The following is a 21,657-nucleotide window of genomic DNA, read 5'->3' on the forward strand; positions in this document are numbered from 1 at the left end:
CAATCAGTGTGATACAATACATTAATAAAAGAAAGAACAAGAACCATATGATACGCTCAATAGATGCTGAAAAAGCATTTGACAAAGTACAACATCCCTTCTTGATCAAAACTCTTCAAAGTGTAGGGATAGGGGGCACATACATCAATATTATCCAAGCCATCTATGAAAAACCCACTGCAAATATCATTCTCAATGGAGAAAAACTGAAAGCTTTTCCGCTAAGGTCAGGAACACGGCAGGGATGTCCGTTATCACCACTGCTATTCAACACAGTACTAGAAGTCCTAGCCTCAGCAATCAGACAACAAAAAGAAATTAAAGGCATCCAAATCGGCAAAGAAGAAGTCAAACTATCACTATTTGCAGATGATATGATACTATATGTGGAAAACCCAAAAGGCTCCACTCCAAAACTGCTAGAACTTGTACAGGAATTCAGTAAAGTGTCAGGATATAAAGTGAATGCACAGAAATCAGTTGCATTTCTCTACACCAACAAGACAGAAGAAAGAGAAATTAAGGACTCAATCCCATCTATAATTGCACCCAAAGCCATAAGATGCCTAGGAATAAACTTAACCAAAGAGGCAAAGAATCTGTACTCAGAAAACTATAAAGTGCTCATGAAAGAGATTGAGGAAGACACAAAGAAATGGAAAAATGTTCCATGCTCCTGGATGGGAAGAACAAATATTGTGAAAATGTCTATGCTACCTAAAGCTATTTACACATTTAATGCAATCCCTATCAAAATCCCACCCATTTTTTTTTCAAAGAAATGGAACAAATAATCCTAAAATTTATATGGAACCAGAAAAGACCTTGAATAGCCAAAGGAATATTGAAAAAGAAAGCCAAAGTTGTTAGCATCACAATTCTGGACTTCAAGCTCTATTACAAAACTGTCATCATCAAGACAGCATGTAGTGGCACAAAAACAGACACACAGATCAATGGAACAGAATAGAGAGCCCAGAAATAGACCCTCAACTCTATGGTCAACTAATCTTTGACAAAGCAGGAAAGAATGTCCAGTGGAAAAAAGACAGCCTCTTCAATAAGTGGTGTTGGGAAAATTGGACGGCCACATGCACAAAAATGAAATTGGACCATTTCCTTACACCACACATGAAAATAGACTCAAAATGGATGAAGGACCTCAATGTGAGAAAGGAATCCATTGAAATCCTTGAGGAGAACACAGGCAGCAACCTCTTTGACCTCAGCTGCAGCAACTTCTTCCTACATACATCGCTAAGGGCAAGGGAAGCAAGGGCAAAAACGAACTATTGGGATTTCATCAAGATCTAAAGCTTTTGTGCAGCAAAGGAAACAGTTAATAAAACCAAAAGACAACTGACAGAATGGGAGAAGATATTTGCAAATGACGTATCAGATAAAGGGCTAGTGTCCAAAATCTATAAAGAGCTTAGCAAACACAACACCCAAAGAACAAATAATCCAATCAAGAAATGGGTAGAAGACGTGAACAGACATTTTTGCAAAAAAGACATCCAGATAGGCAACAGACACATGAAAAAGTGCTCCACATCACTCGGCATCAGGGAAATACAAATCAAAACCACAATGAGATACCAGCTCACACCAGTCAGTATGGTTAAAATTAACAAGTCAGGAAATGACAGATGCTGGTGAGGATGCAGAGAAAGGGAACCCTCCAACACTGTTGGTGGGAATGGAAGCTGGTGCAACCACTCTGGAAAGCAGCATGGAGGTTCCTCAAAAAGTTGAAAATAGAACTACCCTATGAACCAGCAATTGCGCTACTGGGTATTTACCCTAAAGATATAAATGTAGTGATCCGAAGGGGCATGTGCACCCGAATGTTTATAGCAGCAATGTCCACAATAGCCAAATTATGGAAAGAACCTAGATGTCTATCAACAGATGAATGGATAAAGAAGAGGTGGTATATATATACAATGGAATTGTATATACTATGTATATACTATGCAGCCATCAAAAGTAATGAAATCTTGCCATTTGCGACGACATGGATGGAACTAGAGGGTATCATGCTTAGTGAAATAAGTCAATCTGAGAAAGACAACTATCATATGATCTCCCTGATATGAGGAAGTGGACATGCAATTTGGGGGGTTTGGGGGTAGGAGAAGAATAAATGAAACAAGATGGGATCAGGAGGGAGACAAACCATAAGTGACTCTTAATCTCACAAAACAAACTGAGGGTTGCTGGGGGGAGGGGGGTCAGAAAAGAGGGGTGGGGTTATGGACATTGGGGAGGGAATGTGCTATGGTGAGTGCTGTGAAGTGTGTAAACCTGGCGATTCACAGACCTGTACCCTTGGGGATAAAAATACATTATATGTTTATAAAATTTTTTTTAAATAAAAAAAAGTTAAAAAAAAAAGAACATAAAGAACTTGTCCAAGTACAAATATCTAGTTAGGTTTTAAAAGCAAGACTTGAACTGAGATGGTCTAATTCTGGACCCTTTACTCTTTACCTCTTTGCAACAGTGCTCTTTCATAACAATAATTAACAGATGTCTGGCTAAGTTCAAATGGAAATTCTCCATTACAATAATGACTCAGGATAGAGTGGTCCTCATGATACTAGAAGGAATGGTTGGACAAGAAAGACTTGGGAGAATGGATTAAGAGAGCTCTAAACCAGAACCAGAAATGTTTCAAGAGGGCAAGAAGAGAAAACCATCAAAGACTTGATGGTGTATTTTTTTGGCATAGTGTGAGACATGTTAGTAATGCCATAGAAAGGCAGTAGTCCTGTGACTTGTCCCACCAAGTATCTTGTATTTATTTGCGTTGACATGTCGAGATCAGTTATAAACCATGAACTTTACTTTGGATATCTGAAGGCATAAAATTAGTCTCTAGCATCTCTGGTACAAGAATGAGGAATAATATACTCCAGCAAGCCAACCCGACTGGGGGGACAAGCAAATGGAACTAGCACAGAGGTGTGTTAAAGGAGTAGTGCAGGACTTCCACTGCTCAGATATATGCCAGAAGGTCTCATTCAGCAGAAAAGCAGATAATTTGATTAGTTTTTATGACCATTTCTATTCTTTTTTTTTTTTTTTTTTTTTAAGATTTTATTTATTTGCCAGAGACAGAGGGAGAGAGAACGAGCGAGCACAGGCAGACAAAGAGGCAGGCAGAGGCAGAGGGAGAAGCAGGCTCCCTGCCGAGCAAGGAGCCCGATGTGGGACTCGATCCCAGGACGCTGGGATCATGACCCGAGCCGAAGGCAGCTGCTTAACCAACTGAGCCACCCAGGCGTCCCTGACCATTTCTATTCTAAGAAGCTCATTAGTATAATAAAAATTGTTAGGACTCTCTCCTTAGTCATGAGCAACATGACTTAGATAAATTAAATAAAAAAGAGAAATGAGGTAATGGTGTCCGTGAAGAAATGACTGACACTAGGGCCTGCAAGAGGATTGTTGAACATTTTAGGAGGGAAACGGGTAAAAGTCCGTAAAAATATAGATATTACATGTCTTGGGATTCTAAATGGAAGGAAGTTTAAGAGATGCAGGATGCCCTAAATCTCCTCAGATTCTCAGAAAAATAGGATGCCTGGGTTGCTCAGTTGGTTAAGCAACTGCCTTTGGCTCAGGTCATGATCTTGGAGTCCCAGGATCATTGGGCTCCCTACTCAGTGGGAAATCTGCTTCTCTTTCTCCTTCTCCCTCTGCTTGCCTCTCCTCCTGCTCTCTCTTTCTCTCTCTCTGTCAAGTAAATAAACAAAATCTTAAAAAAAATTCTCACAAAAACAGTTATAAATGATCTACTGCATTCAGAGTTTTAAAGATACATAAAGATGAAAGAAGAAATAGACATTTACAGATAAACATGAAAGTTTCAAGTGGCTATAATAATTATATCAAAATGCCTAAGATCCAGAATGGGTTGAGAACTGTGAATCATGCTAAGAATAAAAAATTATTTTTTTTTTCAAATTAGTTTAAGAGCAAAGAGAGAAAAAAGGAAGGATAACCCCATCATTATGGATGAATGGTGTGAAGACAACATATGACAAAGCTGCCTTAATTTAATTTTGAAAAAAGGTTGAGGTTTTAAGTAAACAGAAATATGACAAAGAGAAAAGGAAGCTGGTAAACTTGTACTTTGCTTCTCATAAACCTGACAAGGAGAATAATCTTTAGTTTAGAAAGAAGGGGAAAAGAAGTGATAAAAGAAACTTGAAGCCCAAGATTGGTAAAAGATTTTAAGAGTAACTTAAGTTCCTGAGCCTGTCAGCTCAGACAGATGGGTTGAAGCCTGTTGTGCCCCTGTCCGCAGAGGTTTGAGGACAGGCTATAGTGGGAGGGGAGCTCAAAGCCTGGGGTCCGGCAACTGCAAATCTGAGATTGATCTTTTTAAGGATAAGGGTTATGGTTTCTGTAATGTATGCATTGATCAGATAACAGAATTCTGGAATGATAAAATGACTCATTAAAAGAGCTGTGAGAACTTTAGAAGAACCCCTTATATACAGCTTATAAGAGGAAGCAGTCTCGCTTGGAGCCAGCATGGGTTTCTTAAGGACAAACCACAGAAGACCAACCTTATTTCTTTTTTAGACTTACTGGACTGAGTGTCAGAAAAGTATCAGGCATGGAGTTCAATGAAAGGCTATCATGGTGAAGAGCTTGGCCTACAAGAAAGCTCATTAAACATTAGTTATTGTTATTAGCTTTTGGATTTCAGCAATCCATTTATACAAGCCTCCCAATGATGGTTTCGTAGACTAGACTGCAATCAGGTGAACTGCTAGACAGATTTGTAATTAGTTCTGCAAATGATGCAAATGATGCACCAGTCCCTGGTGGACTGTGAGAGGGCTGTGTCCATTGTAGCATATTTCCTAATAATTTGAATGAGAATATGAGAATTGTATTGGTAGATAACATCCAAATGTCATTGATAAGGTTGGTTGTCAAACCTCAGATGAAACTTAATTGGAATAAATATGTCTATGGTTCTGCCCTTGGGTCCAGAAGCTAATTGCATAGATATGGGATGACATGACTCAGAGCAAATGTGAAAGACTTCAGAGTTTTATTTAGGCCATGATTTTGTTTTGTGAGGGGAAGACAAGTGTAATTATCATAGTTTGCGCTGATTGATGAATACTATAAAAGACGATCATCTTTCTCCTGGCTGATCAGATCCCATCACACCTCACATGTCGTGTTCAGATCTGGGTTTACAATCCCAGGAGCAAAAAAGACAAAATGGAGACCATTTGGAAGAGAGCATTCAAGATGACAAAGCACAGTACTTCAGAAACACTTCATATAGGGTAGAGTTGAAGGGACTGCATGGTTTATTTGGGGGAAAAGTAGGCCCAGGAGAGTCAGCTGTATTCAAATATTTGATTGCCAGTCAGATGGAAGAAGCTAGACTGTACCTGTATGATCCTGAGGTTTGAATTGAGACTGGTGGATGAAAGTTGTTAGGCTCTATAACAAACAAACAACTGGAGGACTTTCAGAGAGAAAGTGGCTGCCTTTGGATATATCGAAGTCCTCCATTCCCCACCATGTTCAAGCCAGGATGGATGACCATTTGGTGGAGAAACTGTAAGGGAAATTCAAACGTTAATGGGGTGGTGAGATAGAATGGTCTGTACTCTGAGCTTTCCTTACTCATCATCACTTCTTCACCTAAGAAATCACAATAGCTCTCTCCTTTCTACTGCTGGGAGCCTAAACCCTCTACCTAATTTATAAAAACCTCCCTTTATCTGGCCTTCTTCAATTTTTCAACCATATCTCTGCATTTCCCAAGGAAAGCCTCCCTGCTTTCTTCCTTAAATCTAGTCTTAAAAAAAAAAAAACCAAAAACCAAACCAAACCAAAACAAAAACCCAGAACATCCCACAGAGAAAATATATTTTGATGACCTCATACCATGAATTCTGCAAATTTTCTAGGAAATCTAGGAAAATGATACTCTTAATACCTGTAATGATTAAAAGACAATTATTTAAGAGACAGAAATGCGTTTGATTTTCCCCAAGCAGTAGAAATAGAATAACAGTACAACTGTAAGAAGTACAAATTGGTAAACTTTGCTCAAAACAGTTATATAAAGCATTAAAGTTCATTTTGGCTTCTGCTTGCAACCAGTCATGCCAAACTTTTAAGAGACTAAGGGAAAATTCTATTAAAAATACCATTGAAGGGAGCCTGGCTGGCTCAGTTGGTGGAGTGTGTGACTCTTGATCTAAAGGTTTTATGTTTGAGCCTCATGTTGGGTGTAGAGATTACTTAAAAAAAATCTTAGGAAAAAAAAAAGCAATCAAGAAGAGTAGGCCATGGAGGGGAAAATCTTGTATTTCTTCTAATAGTATTAAGGCAATAAATAAAATATGTTTTTAAAAGATTTTATTTATTTGAGAGAGAGAGAGTGTTTGTGGGGGTGGGGTAGAGGCGGCAGAGGGAGAGGGAGAAGCAGACGACCCACTGAGCAGAAAGCCAGATGTGTGACTCGATCCTAGGATCCTGAGATCATGACCTGAGCCTAAGGCAGAAACTTAACTGAATGAGCCATGCAGGCGCCCCAGGCAATAAATAAAATATTATAGATAAATATGATACTAATATTTTTATTGCTATGAAGGTGTATATTTAAAAATTTAGAAAAGGATTTAGAGGAAAATATCGATTTACCTTTAGGATTTATCTTATGTTATAAAATACACATAGAAATTAGGAATTTAAATATAAGACCATTAAATATGAGAGAAAGATCTAATTCTCATGTTACAACTTTCCTTAATAGCCTCCTTTATATTTTCTTGAAGGTGAAGTCACCAGAATTTTTGCAAATTAGAGGAAAAGAAGTTAAGCGAACACAAAAAAGTAAATTAGGAATTCCAGAACAGAGACAAGGAAGGTGTTCAAAACCCTCGTGGGATCAAAAACTACCGAAAAAAAAGTAACTTCCTTAAGTTTACAAATTTTACTGCTTGAAGAGAAGTTATTTAATAGCATTGATACCTGAAAATGAATTTTTAAAGGAAAATTTAATGTTTTAGAAATTCATATATATGAGATCTAAGTTAAACTTTCTCACAGGAAGAACTGGTGTCAGATATTATGGTTGGGATATATGTGCTCTACTTCACACTTCTTTCCATAACTGTTTTGGCCAATGTACTTAGTTTAATGATTTAACAATGATATAATTGAATAGAAATAGCTCTTTGTGAGACTAAGGAAAATTAAATGTTAACCTGTTAGATCTGATATTTTTGGTCACAAAAATGACTAATTTGGATTAACTGCTAAGTATGTTGGTTTATTTCGTTATGATGAAATAAAATAAAATTCAACCCAACACAAAATATTCATAGGCCAATCAACTTAGTAATTTAGATGACCTTATTTTTCTCTACTTTCATGTTTTATCCTCCCTCCCCTGAGTTTTAATGGAGGGTCTTATTATGCTAGGGTACCACAATTTTGAATAATATGTGTAAATGCAATTTAGATTTATGGGTTTCTCTTTTGCCAATCACCTTGTTGAAACTGGTTTTCTCCTTATTTTACCACTAGGCTTTTATGAGTTGGTTTATTCTAGATTCTTCTTCATTTGACTCTTTATTGGGGCTTAAAGAAGCTTTAATTATTAGCTTTTGTTGTTGCTTAGGGCACTGAAAGGTGTGCTGGACATGGAAGACAACCTTTTTATGGCCAGCCTAGACTTTGTAAATGGATATTACTCACAATTTAGTAGCCGAGAATAGACTCATGGGAAAAGAATTCCAAAGTTTATGAAAGAGTCGAATTGGCATTTAAGTGACCCTGTACATGCCTTTGCTTATCTGCATTGCTTTAAGCTCATTTAGTTAGCAAGATTATGTATTAAAACAAATAGTGACAGCAGACAACAAGTATTTTACCTTCAATAAATAGTTACTGTCAGATTATCAATGAAGCAGAAACTTCGTGATTTTTTTTCCCTAAAAAACCTTGCATTTAGTGCATTAAGCAAAGTAGTATGGCCACACACAGAGTCAGAGTCTTTTCTTTTTTATGTCTTAGTGTTTCAAAGAATGACAAATAGTCCTGTTTAAGGAGAGTGTGCTATAAAAACATACAGCCTTTCTCGAGCATGCCAAAAATATTTGTAGATCTTTTTGATATATTTAGTACTGTGTTAATTCATTAAAATTGAAATGAGAAGTTTCCATTAGAGGGAATTAAGAATAAGATGGTGAGGAATGAAAAGCTGATAGTTAAGAAATTTGCATAATGAAAGACAATTTTAGAAAAATGTTTCTGAAAATCTTTTATTCACTACTCCTTTTTCTTTAAACACTTTTTTTTTTTTTAACCTAACTTTTCTCACCAGTGACTAGCCCCCAAATTAAATCATTTTCTTGGAAATTCAGCCATTTCTTGGAAACATAATGTTAGTTAGCTCAATGACCTAGGGAGATTCACTTGCAAATCTGTTATTAGAATATAATGGGAGCATAGGAATTCAGATTGGTTGTAGCACTTTTTCAAGGAAAAGAAATTCGTAATGTAATCTCAAGTACATTCCACTAGCCAGGACCTGTTCTAGACAGAATGATGATGTAGATGAGCTTGACTTCAAGAGCTCACCTTTTTTTCTCCTCTTTTTTTTTTTCTTTTCCCCTGTCCCAAGTTCTCTCTTTGGATCCCTGGCTTCCTGGACACCCATTTTCTCTCCTCTAGTTAGGTTTCTTTGTCTCAGGCAAAGAAACCTACTCAAACATGTACAGATTTTATGCCCTGTTCTTGTTGAGTCCTATGGTGTTTTGGAAATGATATAAACTGCTCTCTATTAGTGATTCAGTAATGTTCATATTGTGCCTAGTGATGGGTTAAGTGCTGTCCAATACAAATTAATAACAATAGCAAAAAAAATAAAACAGGCATTTCTTGAAACTCCCACAGGCCAGGAACTGTTTATTATCATCAATTATACAAATACAGTAGTTAGGGATTTCTTTTAATAGTTAGAGATTTTATTTTCATCTTACGGAAGACCTTCAGAGAACCTAGTGACATAGCTTACAAGTGTTAGAACTAAGATTCTGATCCAGGCCCAGCCACCTCTAAAGTCTAAATTCTTTATAGTTTGCTCCTATCTAGACTACATGGAGCAGTAGGTAGACAGCTCAGCATTAATCCATTAGATAAAGGGTCAGAAGGGGTGGCACAAGAAGGCAATGTATGAAAAGAGGTATTTGTCAAAAAGAAAAAAGAACAGTAAATTTTGCAGAGAAGTTTGTCTTCAGGCATTGTTTGAACGATATTTAAACATGGACAAAACGATAGGCGCACTTGATTTGTAACTGAAGGAACTGACGGGTGTTTCTGTCCCCATGAATTGTCCTGGAGACAGATAATAATAGCTTATATTTGCCTTGTGAGTGAAACTATTTTAAATGCATTCAATCCTTTCTTTTCTTTGTATTGCGGTAGAGTTGACATGCAATGTTACATTAATTTCAGGTGTACAACCTAATGATTCAACAATTCTGTTATGCTAGGCTCCCCGCAAGTGTAGCTAACGCCTGGCACCATACGATGCTATCACAATACTACTGACTATATCCCCTCTCCTGTGCCCTTCATGCCCATGACTTATTCCTTCCTGAGTTGGAAACTTGTATCTACCACTCCTCTTCCCCACTTTGCCCATTCCTCCACTGCCTCCCCTCTGGCAAACACCAGTTTGTTCTCATCTCCTTTCTTTCTTCAAGTAGCTTTATCCAGGAGGTGCTAATGTTGTCATTTCCAATTTTCCCTGGGATAAATAAATGAATTGACTTGCTTTTGAAACAGGATTTGAACAGAGTCAGCCTGACTCTGACCCCTGTGTTAGAAGTGCAGTCAGACTTTAAGAGCCTTGAAACTTAGAGAGAGGAAGGTAGATGAATGCAGCAAGAGACAGAAAACTGTGGTGCTGGGCAAAGGAGTATTTACAGACAGTGTGATAGAATTTTGCAGGAAGAATAGAAGAGAGGAAGAGACCAAGGCTGTGGTGCTCAGTCCAGCTCTCAGGCTGGAGTGATGAGGACCTGTACTGGAGTGTTTTGGAAGTGAGGGGGGAGAAGGAGCAGCTCCGAGCTGCAGAAAGCCCCAATTTTTCATAGGATGTGCAAGTGAAAGAAAGAGGAGTCAAAGATGGCTCAGTGTTTCATATCTTAGAGGCCAGGAATCTAGGTGAGATAGTGATACTGGAGATGAAATTCGGGAGGTCTCAGCACAAGAGTAAATAGAAACACTGACGCTTACTTTTCCAACATACAAAGGGGAGTTCAACTTTGGAAGTCATCCTCCGTTTGGAAGATGGAGAAAGAAAACAGTGACTAAATCAAATCATGATGAATTTGAGAGAGAGATGGAGAGCTGGGACAGCACAGGTTTAAAAAAGCTTGCACTTTCAGGAAGGTCATCGATATTGTCCGCTGTGTCTTCGAGGTCCTAGAGAACATGATCTAAAGTTCAGTTGATTTGGTTTGGTGAAAAGGGCATCATGTGATTAATGTAAGAGTATAACTTTATTTATTTTTAAAAACATTTTAAAAGAGATAGCAGCACACAAGCAGGGATGTTGGTGGTCAGAGGGAGAGGGAGAAGCAGGCTCCCCATTGAGCAGGGAACCCGATGCGGTGCTTGATCCCAGGACCCTGGGATCATGACCTGAGCCGAAGGCAGATGCTTAACCTACTGGTGTAGTTATAGTAGGGAGGCGGAGATGGAATCATACTGGATAGGGTCCACTTCCACCTCAGGGGTCATTAACAGGCAGTACTACGAAAAAAAAAATTGGATTATAGCCAGCAGCATTGTATGTAGATCCTAGTAGTTACCAATTTTATTGACCTCTCCAAAATAAGCCTGCTCTAAAATGATAATAGTATCTCCCATATAATAAGTTCCTTGTGGGAGTTAATGAGAATGTATAAAATAGCCTAGTACAGATCAGTAGTAGTAGTACATGGTAGGTGTTCTACACATATTTGTTGATTGGATGGTGAGTGACAATGGGAATTAAGAAAGATTTTCATGTCTTGTCTACTTTGGAAAGGCAGGAGAGAGGCAAGTTCTAGCAGAGTGGGAAGGAAGATGCTGTGTAAACTTTAGAGACCTGGGTTCCATTGATGTTAGTTAATGGATAATATGCTACATTGTTCTATTTCTTCAGGGACATTAACATTTGAGCAGAGTGGCAAAGACATAATGCATGATGGTTGGATATGGTATCCCCAACTGAGTTACAGAAATCAGCAGAAGAGGTTTGGGGTGAGGTAACAATGAGTTTGCTTTTTGACCTATTGTTTCTGAGCTATCTGTAGGTCACATAGATTGAGATCTTCAGCAGAAAGCTGGATATATAACTTTGAAGATCTGGTCAATGGTGGTATTAAATTTGTTATAAACCAGTATTATAGTTTTAAATCTTATACAATTAGACACCCTCTTTAGAGCCTAAATTGTTAACATCAACGTATTTTATATTGAAAAGACCGCAAATGATCAAAGAAGTCCACTTTCTTTTCTTCGTTGCAGAATTCTGCAAGACTACCACTTTCCAACCCTTCATGATCTGTGCACCACTGTCCCAGCCCAGGAGCTGCCTGTTAACTTGCACTTGGCTTCTCGAGTGTACCATACAGCTGACAAGAAAGGTCACAATACTTTGCTTACGATATTAGGAACCTCTTTCTTAGATAATCACTTAACAGATGAAGAGCGAAGAGACAGGTAAGAGTTCCTCTGGTAATTTTCTTTTAAACCAGATTTAAACTGTCAAAGAAATCCTGTCTTTGAGGTTGAGATTTTGAAGACTCAATTCTGTTTTTAGACACTAGAGAGGAGCAGTTTTTGTCCTTTTCCATTCCTTCCCAGTACATACACAGTCTAGGACAACATCTTCATTTCCTGCTTTTAACAGCATGAACCATGGCTTATTTGGTAACTTTAGTTTAGTGGTGTCTAGTGTCACCAAAGAGTGTCACATACATTAGCGTATTTGTTCTTTGTAATAATTCTGTGGAGTAGAGATGTGAAAATTGAGGTTCATAAAAATCAAGCCACATTGTTAGGCGTATTTATACAATTAAAATCACAGATTTGAGATTCCAAGTCAGTCTTGTAGATTTCACACCTCCTTTGGGCATACTGAGTCCAGGGATCATGTATAAAATTCATTTTATAAAATTCATTTTATACATGCCTCTGGTTTCTTCCATTTCTCTTCATGTCTCATTCCTCTTTGGCATCTGAGCATTCTTTACTGGAGAGTCTGTAATTTATAGCATCCTCAAAAGAGAGGAGAAAAGGGAATGGAGGCCCCATTTATTTAGCAGAAACTATAATCCTAGCACTGTGTAGTGTGCTTTGCATCTTTTCTTTTTAAATCCTCAACTACAAGAAGTCATAATTTCCATTTTAGTCTTGAAGACGCTTAGGCTCCATAATATTGGGTTGCTTGCCCAAGTTCTCACCTTGGATAGTGATAAAAATTCAGATGTGTCTGACACAGTGTTTCCTCAAACTTCTTTTCACCGTCACCCCTTTAAGGAAGGCTTTTAAAAGGCTTTTCCTCCTAATTGCCCTTCCCCATTAAATTTTAATATCCTGGATATACGTTGTATCTCTTTATGGTGCTGTATCTATTTACACATACATATATACATATACATAAGTGTATGTATACATATACATATATGTGTGTGTGTTCATATATATGCCATATACATAAAGAGTAAGCTCTCATCACCCTCCTCCTCAGGTACCAACTTTCAGCCCTTTGGGGGTGAAATCACCTGCTCATTGAGAATGTATATTCATAAGTCTCCTGTCTTTCAGAAGAGCTGATAGGAATCCTGAAACATTATCTATGACACATTTGAAAATATTGAGAATATTGAATATTTAGTTAGATTTAAATAGAAACATTTTAAGTATTACGTTTCAAGTATTTCATTAAAATATGACAGTATTTTAAAAGACCACTTTTAATTATATGAACTGTCACAGAATTATAAGTAACTTGCCCATTCTTTTTATGGTATATGCTGAGCTCATTTTCTCAAACTTTACTTTTAGTAAAAACTGTAACACTTGACTGCATTCTTTCAGGATTTGAAATCATCCAATTTCCCTGCATTTAGTAACCACAATGAAATTCAATTTGAATTCCTAAAAGAGGGTCATTCTCATGTTTATTTTCTGTTCAGGCAAAAATATTTTTCAAGGATTTATTTGCTATTCATAATCTTATACACCTAAGTCTCTTAGTTTTGATTTATAAGGTGAGTGTTCTGAAATTTTTGAAATAAATTGTATGTGAAGAATTTTGGAAATTTCAAAACTTCCTGCTTATCTGGTAGAAAGTAACAGTTCCATATGACATTTTAGGAATATCTTTTAAAAGCTAAAGCTGAGAGTGGAAAATAAAGATATAAACATAATCTAGTAATCATGAAACTACCATTTTGAGTAATTTCCATTAGCACTGTAAGCTAAGCAACATTCTGAAGAGTTATAGCTTCTGTTAGTCATGCAAAGTGTTAAAAATACTGGTTTCCTTCCAATTCTAAAATTCTTTTTCTTCAAGTAGATCATTCTTTTTCCAAGAGAGTCAATAAATGTTCTATTTGATGATGATAATTCTTGGCAATTTGTTCCTAAGTACCAAATAAGAAGTTAATTTAAGTACTGAATATTTAATTCTCTGGCATCCATCTCTTGAGGATTACCTTGCTAAACATAGCTTAACCTTTTCAAAATATATCTGTCTGCTGAGCCTACAAGTTCAGAGAAATGTATGATTTTTTTTCTGCACTAATAAGTGTTCTCAAGAAAGGTAATTGTAAACACAAAATGAATACCCTTTCATTTGGTGGTTTTTGTTTTTTCTGTAAGATGAACAGTTACAATGTTTGTGCTTGTATATTTTAATGCTCTCCTAATTCTGCATATAGTAATTGTTATTTGTAGCAAACACCAAGGATATTTTGGACTATCATTGGTACATACTTAAGTTTATTTAAAATAACAATAACAATATATTGTTCAAACTTACATTTAACCTGCTAGATAGCAATTTTGATGAGAACCATAAAAATGTTTCATATTGATTATAATTTTGCTTTTAAATTCTTTGTATTCTAAGGAGAAGTTTATAGTTGTTTAGCATTAGCATGGAATTTGAGATTTGGGGTTTTAAAATAAGGTAAATCATTAAAAGTGTTTAAACACTTAGATTAAGCTCACATTTTGGTATTCTTCTGACATCTCTTGGATGTGTAGGTGTTTAACCCATGTATGCATTCTATAGATGGATTTTTCACCCAAGATTATGTGTGAACATTTAAATATTTTCATATTATTCACTAATTTAACCAAGCTGAAGTGTAAGAACACCTCAAATGTGGAATAATTTATTAAGCTTTTGCTCTGAAGTTTTTGATGCATATTACCAGACTTCTCTCCAGAAAAATTATATGGACTTACACTGCTTTCAATAATTTATGATGCTCTTCATTTCCTTTCACTCTTATCAGACAACAAATTGTCAATCTTCTTGATTTTTTCCTAATCTGATGAGGAAACATATCTTTTTATTATTATATTTTTATTGATTTCTAGTGAGGGTGAGCACATTTTTAGATGTCTTTGGCTATTTTTCTCCTTTTGAGAATTATCAATTCATGTTCTCTTGTGTCATCATTCATTTCTTCCTTATTGATTTATAAATGATCTTGTTTAAAAATATTTTATTTATTTGACAGACAGAGATCACAAGTAGGCAGAGAGGCAGGCAGAGAGAGAGAGGGGGAAGCAGGCTCTCCACTGAGCAACGAGCCCAATGTGGGGCTCCATCCCAGGACCCTGAAATCATGACCTGAGCCGAAGGCAGAGGCTTAACCCACTGAGCCATCCCGGTGCTCCTAAGTGATCTTTTATATAAAAGATTTTAACCATTTTTCTTAGATAGTAGACTTTTCCTTTTAATTTGTTGTTTGCTTTTTTCTAGTTTTGTTTATGGTGTTTTATGCTATCCAGAGGACTTAATTTTTATGTAGTAAAAACTATAGTAATCATTCTCCATGTGTCCTGGTCTTGGTATCGTTCTTAGAAAGGGCTTTTCTACACTTAAATTTAAATGTATTTTATCATATTTTCTTCTAGTAATTTCATAGCTTTCCTTGATCCATCTGTAATTAATTTGATAGATAAGCATTATTTTTTCCCAAGTGACTAGTCAGTTGCTTATCATTTATTCAATAAATCCTCTTTCCTCACTAATTTGAAATGCCAACTTCTCATACCTTAAATTCCACTGTGTTACTTAGTCTATTTATGGACTTACGTTCTATTTTACTGACTTCTCTATGTAAAATTGCTTGTGTATTTTGTTGATCCACCACCAATAAAGAGAGAGCTGGCAAAAAATGCTGTCTTACAAACATTGGCTGACCTTCTCAAGTCAGGTTCACCTTATAGCCAGCTTCCTCGCGGTAAGCCGTGCTTAGGCTAGAGATCCCAGACCTAACACTCCACTTGGCTTCAAATTACAAGAGAAATTCTTAGTCACATTTTGAAAAAAATGTGGACAGACTGTTACTTCTAAACATTAAAACAGTGGCAACTGCAGCAATCGGAAAACCAAAGGCTAACTGTCAGAATTTAATGTTTAGTTTCATTTATTATTTTGTTACAAAGTAATAATAAAAGCAACACTTTAGCAAATATGCAAGAAAAGGCAAAACCCCTCAATTATTCAAAATATTGCCATCAAGAAATAGTATTGTTTACATTCTTAAATATATGATTCCAGAATTTTCTGTATGCAAGTAAATAGCATAGAACAGAACTGGGATAATGCTATGTACCTAATGTTTTGTAACCTGATTTCTTAAACTGTGTTGTAATTATCTTTTCATGTCAAGGAAAACAGATCTGAATAATCACTTAAATCAATCAGCAAATATTTTTTATGTACCTACTGTGTGACAGGGGTAGAGTTAGGCACTAGGGAAACATCTGCTAACATAATCCCTGCCCTCAGGGAATGTGGAGATTAGCAGAAAGGAACAGTGGTAATTTACTTATCAGAAATGTAACCATTAGTATGCAGATATGCAGGGTGCTGTGGAAACTTGGAAGATTTCCTGATTATCTCCAGAGGTTTGAGGAAATGTTACTTATATTGCAACCTGAAGAGTGAATCAACATCACTAGGGAACTTGTTAGAAATGCAGATGATTGGAATGCATATTGAAGCTTTGTTTTGTTTTTTAAATTTTATTTATTTATTTAACAGAGAGAGAGAGAGAGAGATCACAAGTAGGCAGAGAGACAGGCAGAGTGGGGGGGGGGGGGGGAAAGCAGGCTCCCTGCTGTGCAGAGAGCCCAATGCGGGACTCGATCCCAGGACCCCGAGATCATGACCTGAGCTGAAGGCAGAGGCTTCACCCACTGAGCCACCCAGGCGTCCCAAATGCATATTGAAGTTTGAGAGTCCCTGCTGTGGACAGTTGGAGCTCTTGTAAGAACTGGAAAGAAGTCTAACATTGGAGAATAGGAGCAGTGGTGCAATGGAGCTGAGGGGAGGCATGAATAAGATCATGTAAGATTTCACAGATACCCTGTATGTGTGTGTGAGGGCATGTATATGGAGCCTTGAGAGAAAAATTCTTATTCACAGTGTATGGGAAGGCATTGATAGAGTCTTTTTGAGGAAGAAAGACATCATCAGATTTGCTGTAAGACACACAGTTCTCAACTTGACTTTTTAGTAGCATTTTGCGCAGTTGCATTAACTTTGCCTTAAAACATTTTAATCTCTTGACTGTTGGAACTGTACTCTTTTATGGTTCTCTTTCTGTCTTCCTGACTATGTCTTCTCAAGTCTTTCTTGCTGATATCTCCTCATCTCTTGACTTCAAAACACTGGACTACTCAAATATACTGGGATCTCTTTTCTCCCCTACTTCCAAGGTGTGATCATGGCTGTAAATACCATCTATATGCTGATGCTGTCATTTACTAAGGTACATGCAAGAGGATGTTCATTTTTGTTACAGTAATTAAAAACTGGAAACTACTTGAGTGTTTTATCAATGGAAGATTTTTTTTATGACACATTCAATGATGGGATGCATTGTAAACTTGATTAAGAATAAGGTAGTGCTCTATATTCTGAAAGGAGATAGAACTAAATATATAGGAGGTAGAACTAAATATATAAACAGATATATGATTGTATACAAATTTTTGTGTGTGTGGAAGGAAGAAACTGTTAACTGTGGTCTTTTTGTTTTCATTATAGATTGTACACTAATTCCATTAAAAATAATACATTTGTATTTTTTGTGTGCTTTATATGGTATATGTTTGCCCTTAGATTTTTAACCTTTGTTTAGTTGTGTCCCTTGTAGATTGCTTAGACTAGAATTTTTTAAGCCAATCAAAATTTTTCTTATAATGGGTTGGATCACCCCTTATTCATTTAATAATTGTTATTTTAGATATATTTGATATTATTCTTGTCATCTTACTTTATATTCTTTTCTTGCTCTTTCTTATAATCTAGCATGTTAGCCAATATTTGTACATGTGTTTTTTTTGTTTGTATCATTATCTAATATCTACCATTATGAGATAGAAATCTGAAGCCAGCCTGTTTTTATTTTATTTGCAAGTAATCTATTTCCTCACCACTCCTCCTAGATGCTTCTAGGACTTTAAATTTTGCCTTAAATAATGTCACTAGCACATGTTTGGGAGTGGATTGCTTTTTAATTAAATTTTCCTGATACACAAAAATGCTTTAATTTACTACCATCCAGAGATAGTACTGTTTACATTCTTAAATATATGATTCCAGGCTTCTTCAGTTTAGGACTTTTTCTATTTTATTTTCAGTAGTACTTCCATTCTATTTATCTAATGACTTTCTTCAGGTATATCAATTAGCTATATGTTGGACCTTTATTATCTATCCTTTACATTTATCATTATTTTGCTTACATTCGTGTCTCAAACCTTTGTTCCAAATCAATTGTTTCATTTTCTGTGGTATAAATTTTAAAAATTTCTTCTAACTACCATTTTATTTATTTTTGTATTTATTTAAAGATTTTATCTACTGAGTTGAGACAAAGAGATATAGTGAGTAAGAGAGAGAGAGAGCACGCCTGGGTGGCTCAGTTGGCTGAGCAGTGATTTTTGATTTTGACTTAGGTCGTGATCTCTGTGTGGTGGGGTTGAGCCCTGAGTCAGGCCCCCGCCACCTCAGTGGGGTGTCTGTTTCTCTCCCCCTCCCTTGCTCACATGCTCTCCCTCTCTCAAATAATAAATCTTAAAAAAGTACTTTTTGAGTTCTACAATAAATTTTTTTCAAAAGAATGTTCTTCATATAACTTTAGGATGGTATATTTATTTTTTATAAACTTCAGACTGTCTTCATAGAATTTATGTTTGATTTTTGTGTGTACTCACCTTGAATGAAGACAGATCATTTCTAGTTGCCCAAAGTTAATATCAGATAGATTTACCTGGCATTTCTTGATTACTCATCTGGGAGGCATTAGTATACTATGTTTAGATCTTAAGTAGGTGCACCAGAAGATGCAGTTTTATATAATTAATGCAATCATTCAGAATCCTGAAAGGTGTTTGGGGTTGGATGGACCAGGTTCTGAGAATTTTGCCTCTACATATTTTTTCTGTGATTGTTAACTATTATACTAGAAGCTGGCCCTTTCCATTGGCTTTTCTATATGGTGAAGATTATTCCAGGATTTTTTTTTCTGTGCATGTACATATATTATATATACATACATTTTACAAAAATGATATTGAAGATGCTGTTTTTGCAGTTTATGTTCCTTTGAGGATTCTTGTTTTAAAACTGAAATATAGACACATGAGTAATTATTTTGACTTATTATCTCTACTACTTAATGGTTTATAAATGAACTATATAAAGTATGCTGACATTTCAAAGATTTTATCTGAGTCTTCTAAATATTGTAGTGATATTTGAATATGAAAATAAGATTATTTAATAGGAAATGTGTCGAGATGGATTTGTTATATAATTTAATATTTTTTAAAAGATTTATGTATTTGAGAGAAAGAGAAAAAGTGAATAGTGGAAGAGGCAGAAGGAAAGAGAGAGAGAATCCTCAAGCAGATTTCCCACTGAGCACAGAGCCTGACATGGGGCTCCATCCCAGGACCTTGAGATCATGACCTGAGCCGAAATCAAGAATTGGATGCTTAACCAACTGAGCCACCCAGGCACCCCTATATAATTTAGTATTAACAACATCTGCATATAAATGGAAAAAGCCTTTCCATTTCCCAAATTAAGAAAATGCACTTCAGAGATTCGGTGACTACCTCGTGTATATAGGGCTGGTAAAAAAAGCTAAGATTCAGAACTAGAGCTCCCCTATTCTTTTTTTTTTTTTTTTTAAGATTTTATTTATTTACTTGACAGAGAGAGATCACAAGTAGGCAGAGAGGCAGGCAGAGAGAGAGAGAGGAGGAAGCAGGCTCCCCGCTGAGCAGAGAGCCCGATGCGGGACTTGATCCCAGGACCCTGAGATCACGACCTGAGCTGAAGGCAGCGGCTTAACCCACCGAGCCACCCAGGCACCCAGAGTTTCCTTATTCTAAATGTGGTTTCTATTTTATCCCACTGTTTTGTGAATTTGTGAAGACCCTCTCATTTTTTTTTTCATGCTTCATTTTGAATACTTGTTATCTTGTTTTCAGAACCAATCTTGATATAAGCCAGAAAGAATCTGAGAAGATCTAGTTGGATATGCATATTTTATTTAACCCTGGTGTTCTATAGTTGATTCATTGTGACCCAACATTGGAAGCAGGGCTTCTGCTTATATTAGGGTGGAGGTCCTTACATTGCTTGTTCCTTCTTAACAGCTGAAATTCTATTTCTGAGTACTAGGCCAGAGCAGGGGCCCTGCTAACTGTGGAAGACTTTCCTGATATTAATTACTTAATTGCTGAAAGCTTTCACTGAATACTGTCTGGCTTTGTTTTCCCCATTTCCAGTTGACCGCCCCCCAACCCCGCCTTCACTAGAACATGCCATGGTCCCAAGCCAGAACTTTCTGATGCCACTTCTAGTGCACTACACCTGTGGTCTGTCATACTACGTTTGGAATATTGTTTTCTATCTTCTGGTCTATATTTCCTTACAGCATGGGTATCTGGACCTGACTTGCCCTCACTATGCCTCATTTCCTGCATTGTCTTCCATTCCACAATGGTTAAGTCTAATCCTGGCCCCACCCCCATCCCTTACTTGGCCTTGTTCCTTGCTGTGTAATCCAGGCAATGACCCAAGATATACAAAGCACATAAGACTTAATTCCTGTCTGAAGTCTAGCTGGGGATATGTCACAGAAGCACATGTTTTAGAGCCGTAAGAGATCGTACCCTTCTCCTAGTCTAACTTTCTCATATTTATGGATGAGGAAACAGGGTAAATTTCACACTCCAAATCACGGCTGGTAGCAGAGTTAGAAGTAGAATCAACAGTAACTCCAATTAGACTTCTATTATATCCATTTTTAATAAATAACCCTTATACCTAAGTAAGGCTTAAGCATATTTAAAAAATACAGATTGAGATAATAGAAGTCATTTTATTATGCACTATCAATGTTTGATGATATATTAGATTAGTGTATTTTTGATTTTATGTGGAAGTATAAAAACAGGAATTATTTGGACATTTTATCTGATCTCATAACTCAGTATGTGAAAGCTGAATTTTTTTTTAAAGCAAAGCAATGTCATTCCACCAGATGTCACTGTTTGCATGTAACAATGAAGTTAAACTGATTAAAAATAAATTCCCCCACTTCCCTAATCATATTTTGTAAAAAATGAAAATCTATATAGTTATACTCTTATTCTTCTTTAGATTTATTATTTTATTAAGCTTACATTCCCTGAATTTTTAAAAAAGTTTGTGTTCATTACCTCTACTACAAATTTTGAAGACTAAAGAAAATTGTCTGTAATCTTCAAGAAGACAAACTCTTAAAGTCTTTTCTAGATCTAGGAGTTTGCTTCTCAAGCAATATTCTTTGTAAGTTATTATTTCCTAAATTGTAGATTGTGACTGAATAAGGGGCTGTGAAATCAATTTAGTGGCTTGTTACAAGGACTTGAAAAAACTGTTGTGTTGAATAGAATATTCTATTGCATATAAGTATTATTTTGGCAAAACTTTTATACATGAGCACTCTTAAAATTTCCCCATATACATCTTCTTTGAGTTGTATAAAAACAACTGTGAGCTCTATCCTGTGAAGCCTCTTCCAGGTTTTGTCCCCCAAGAAGCAAGATAAATTCACTAAGGAAGGGATAGCAAAGATATGGTAGGCCTTCTCTGTTAGGGTAGTACCAAGGAGGGTAGAGGGTGTTGCAGGGAGAACCTTTCTGTATGCTTCATCGGATGGAGCTCATGTTCACTTTTATATAACTCATAGAGTATGTATGCAGAGATGTTGAAAGAGTACTCCCAGCTTAAAGCAAATGTTTTCAAAGCTTCTTTGATAACAATCTACAACAAAAAACACACTTTATATCCCTGGC

The 21,657-nt window shown here is 36.4% G+C and overlaps 1 protein-coding gene across 1 annotated transcript in view; it reads left to right on the top strand.

Annotated features, from left to right (window-relative positions):
• The window catches only part of TTC6 (tetratricopeptide repeat domain 6), a 228,500-nt gene that overhangs the window by 95,182 nt on the left and 111,661 nt on the right, over positions 1-21,657 (top strand). Inside the window, exons 6-7 of the mRNA XM_059372142.1 lie at positions 6,825-6,958; positions 11,575-11,769. Of these exons, the coding sequence (XP_059228125.1) occupies positions 6,825-6,958; positions 11,575-11,769 (329 nt within the window). The remainder of the gene's footprint in view (positions 1-6,824; positions 6,959-11,574; positions 11,770-21,657) is intronic.

Source organism: Mustela nigripes, chromosome 13 (genome assembly GCF_022355385.1).
Source record: "Mustela nigripes isolate SB6536 chromosome 13, MUSNIG.SB6536, whole genome shotgun sequence".
Taxonomy (NCBI): Eukaryota; Metazoa; Chordata; class Mammalia; order Carnivora; family Mustelidae; genus Mustela; species Mustela nigripes.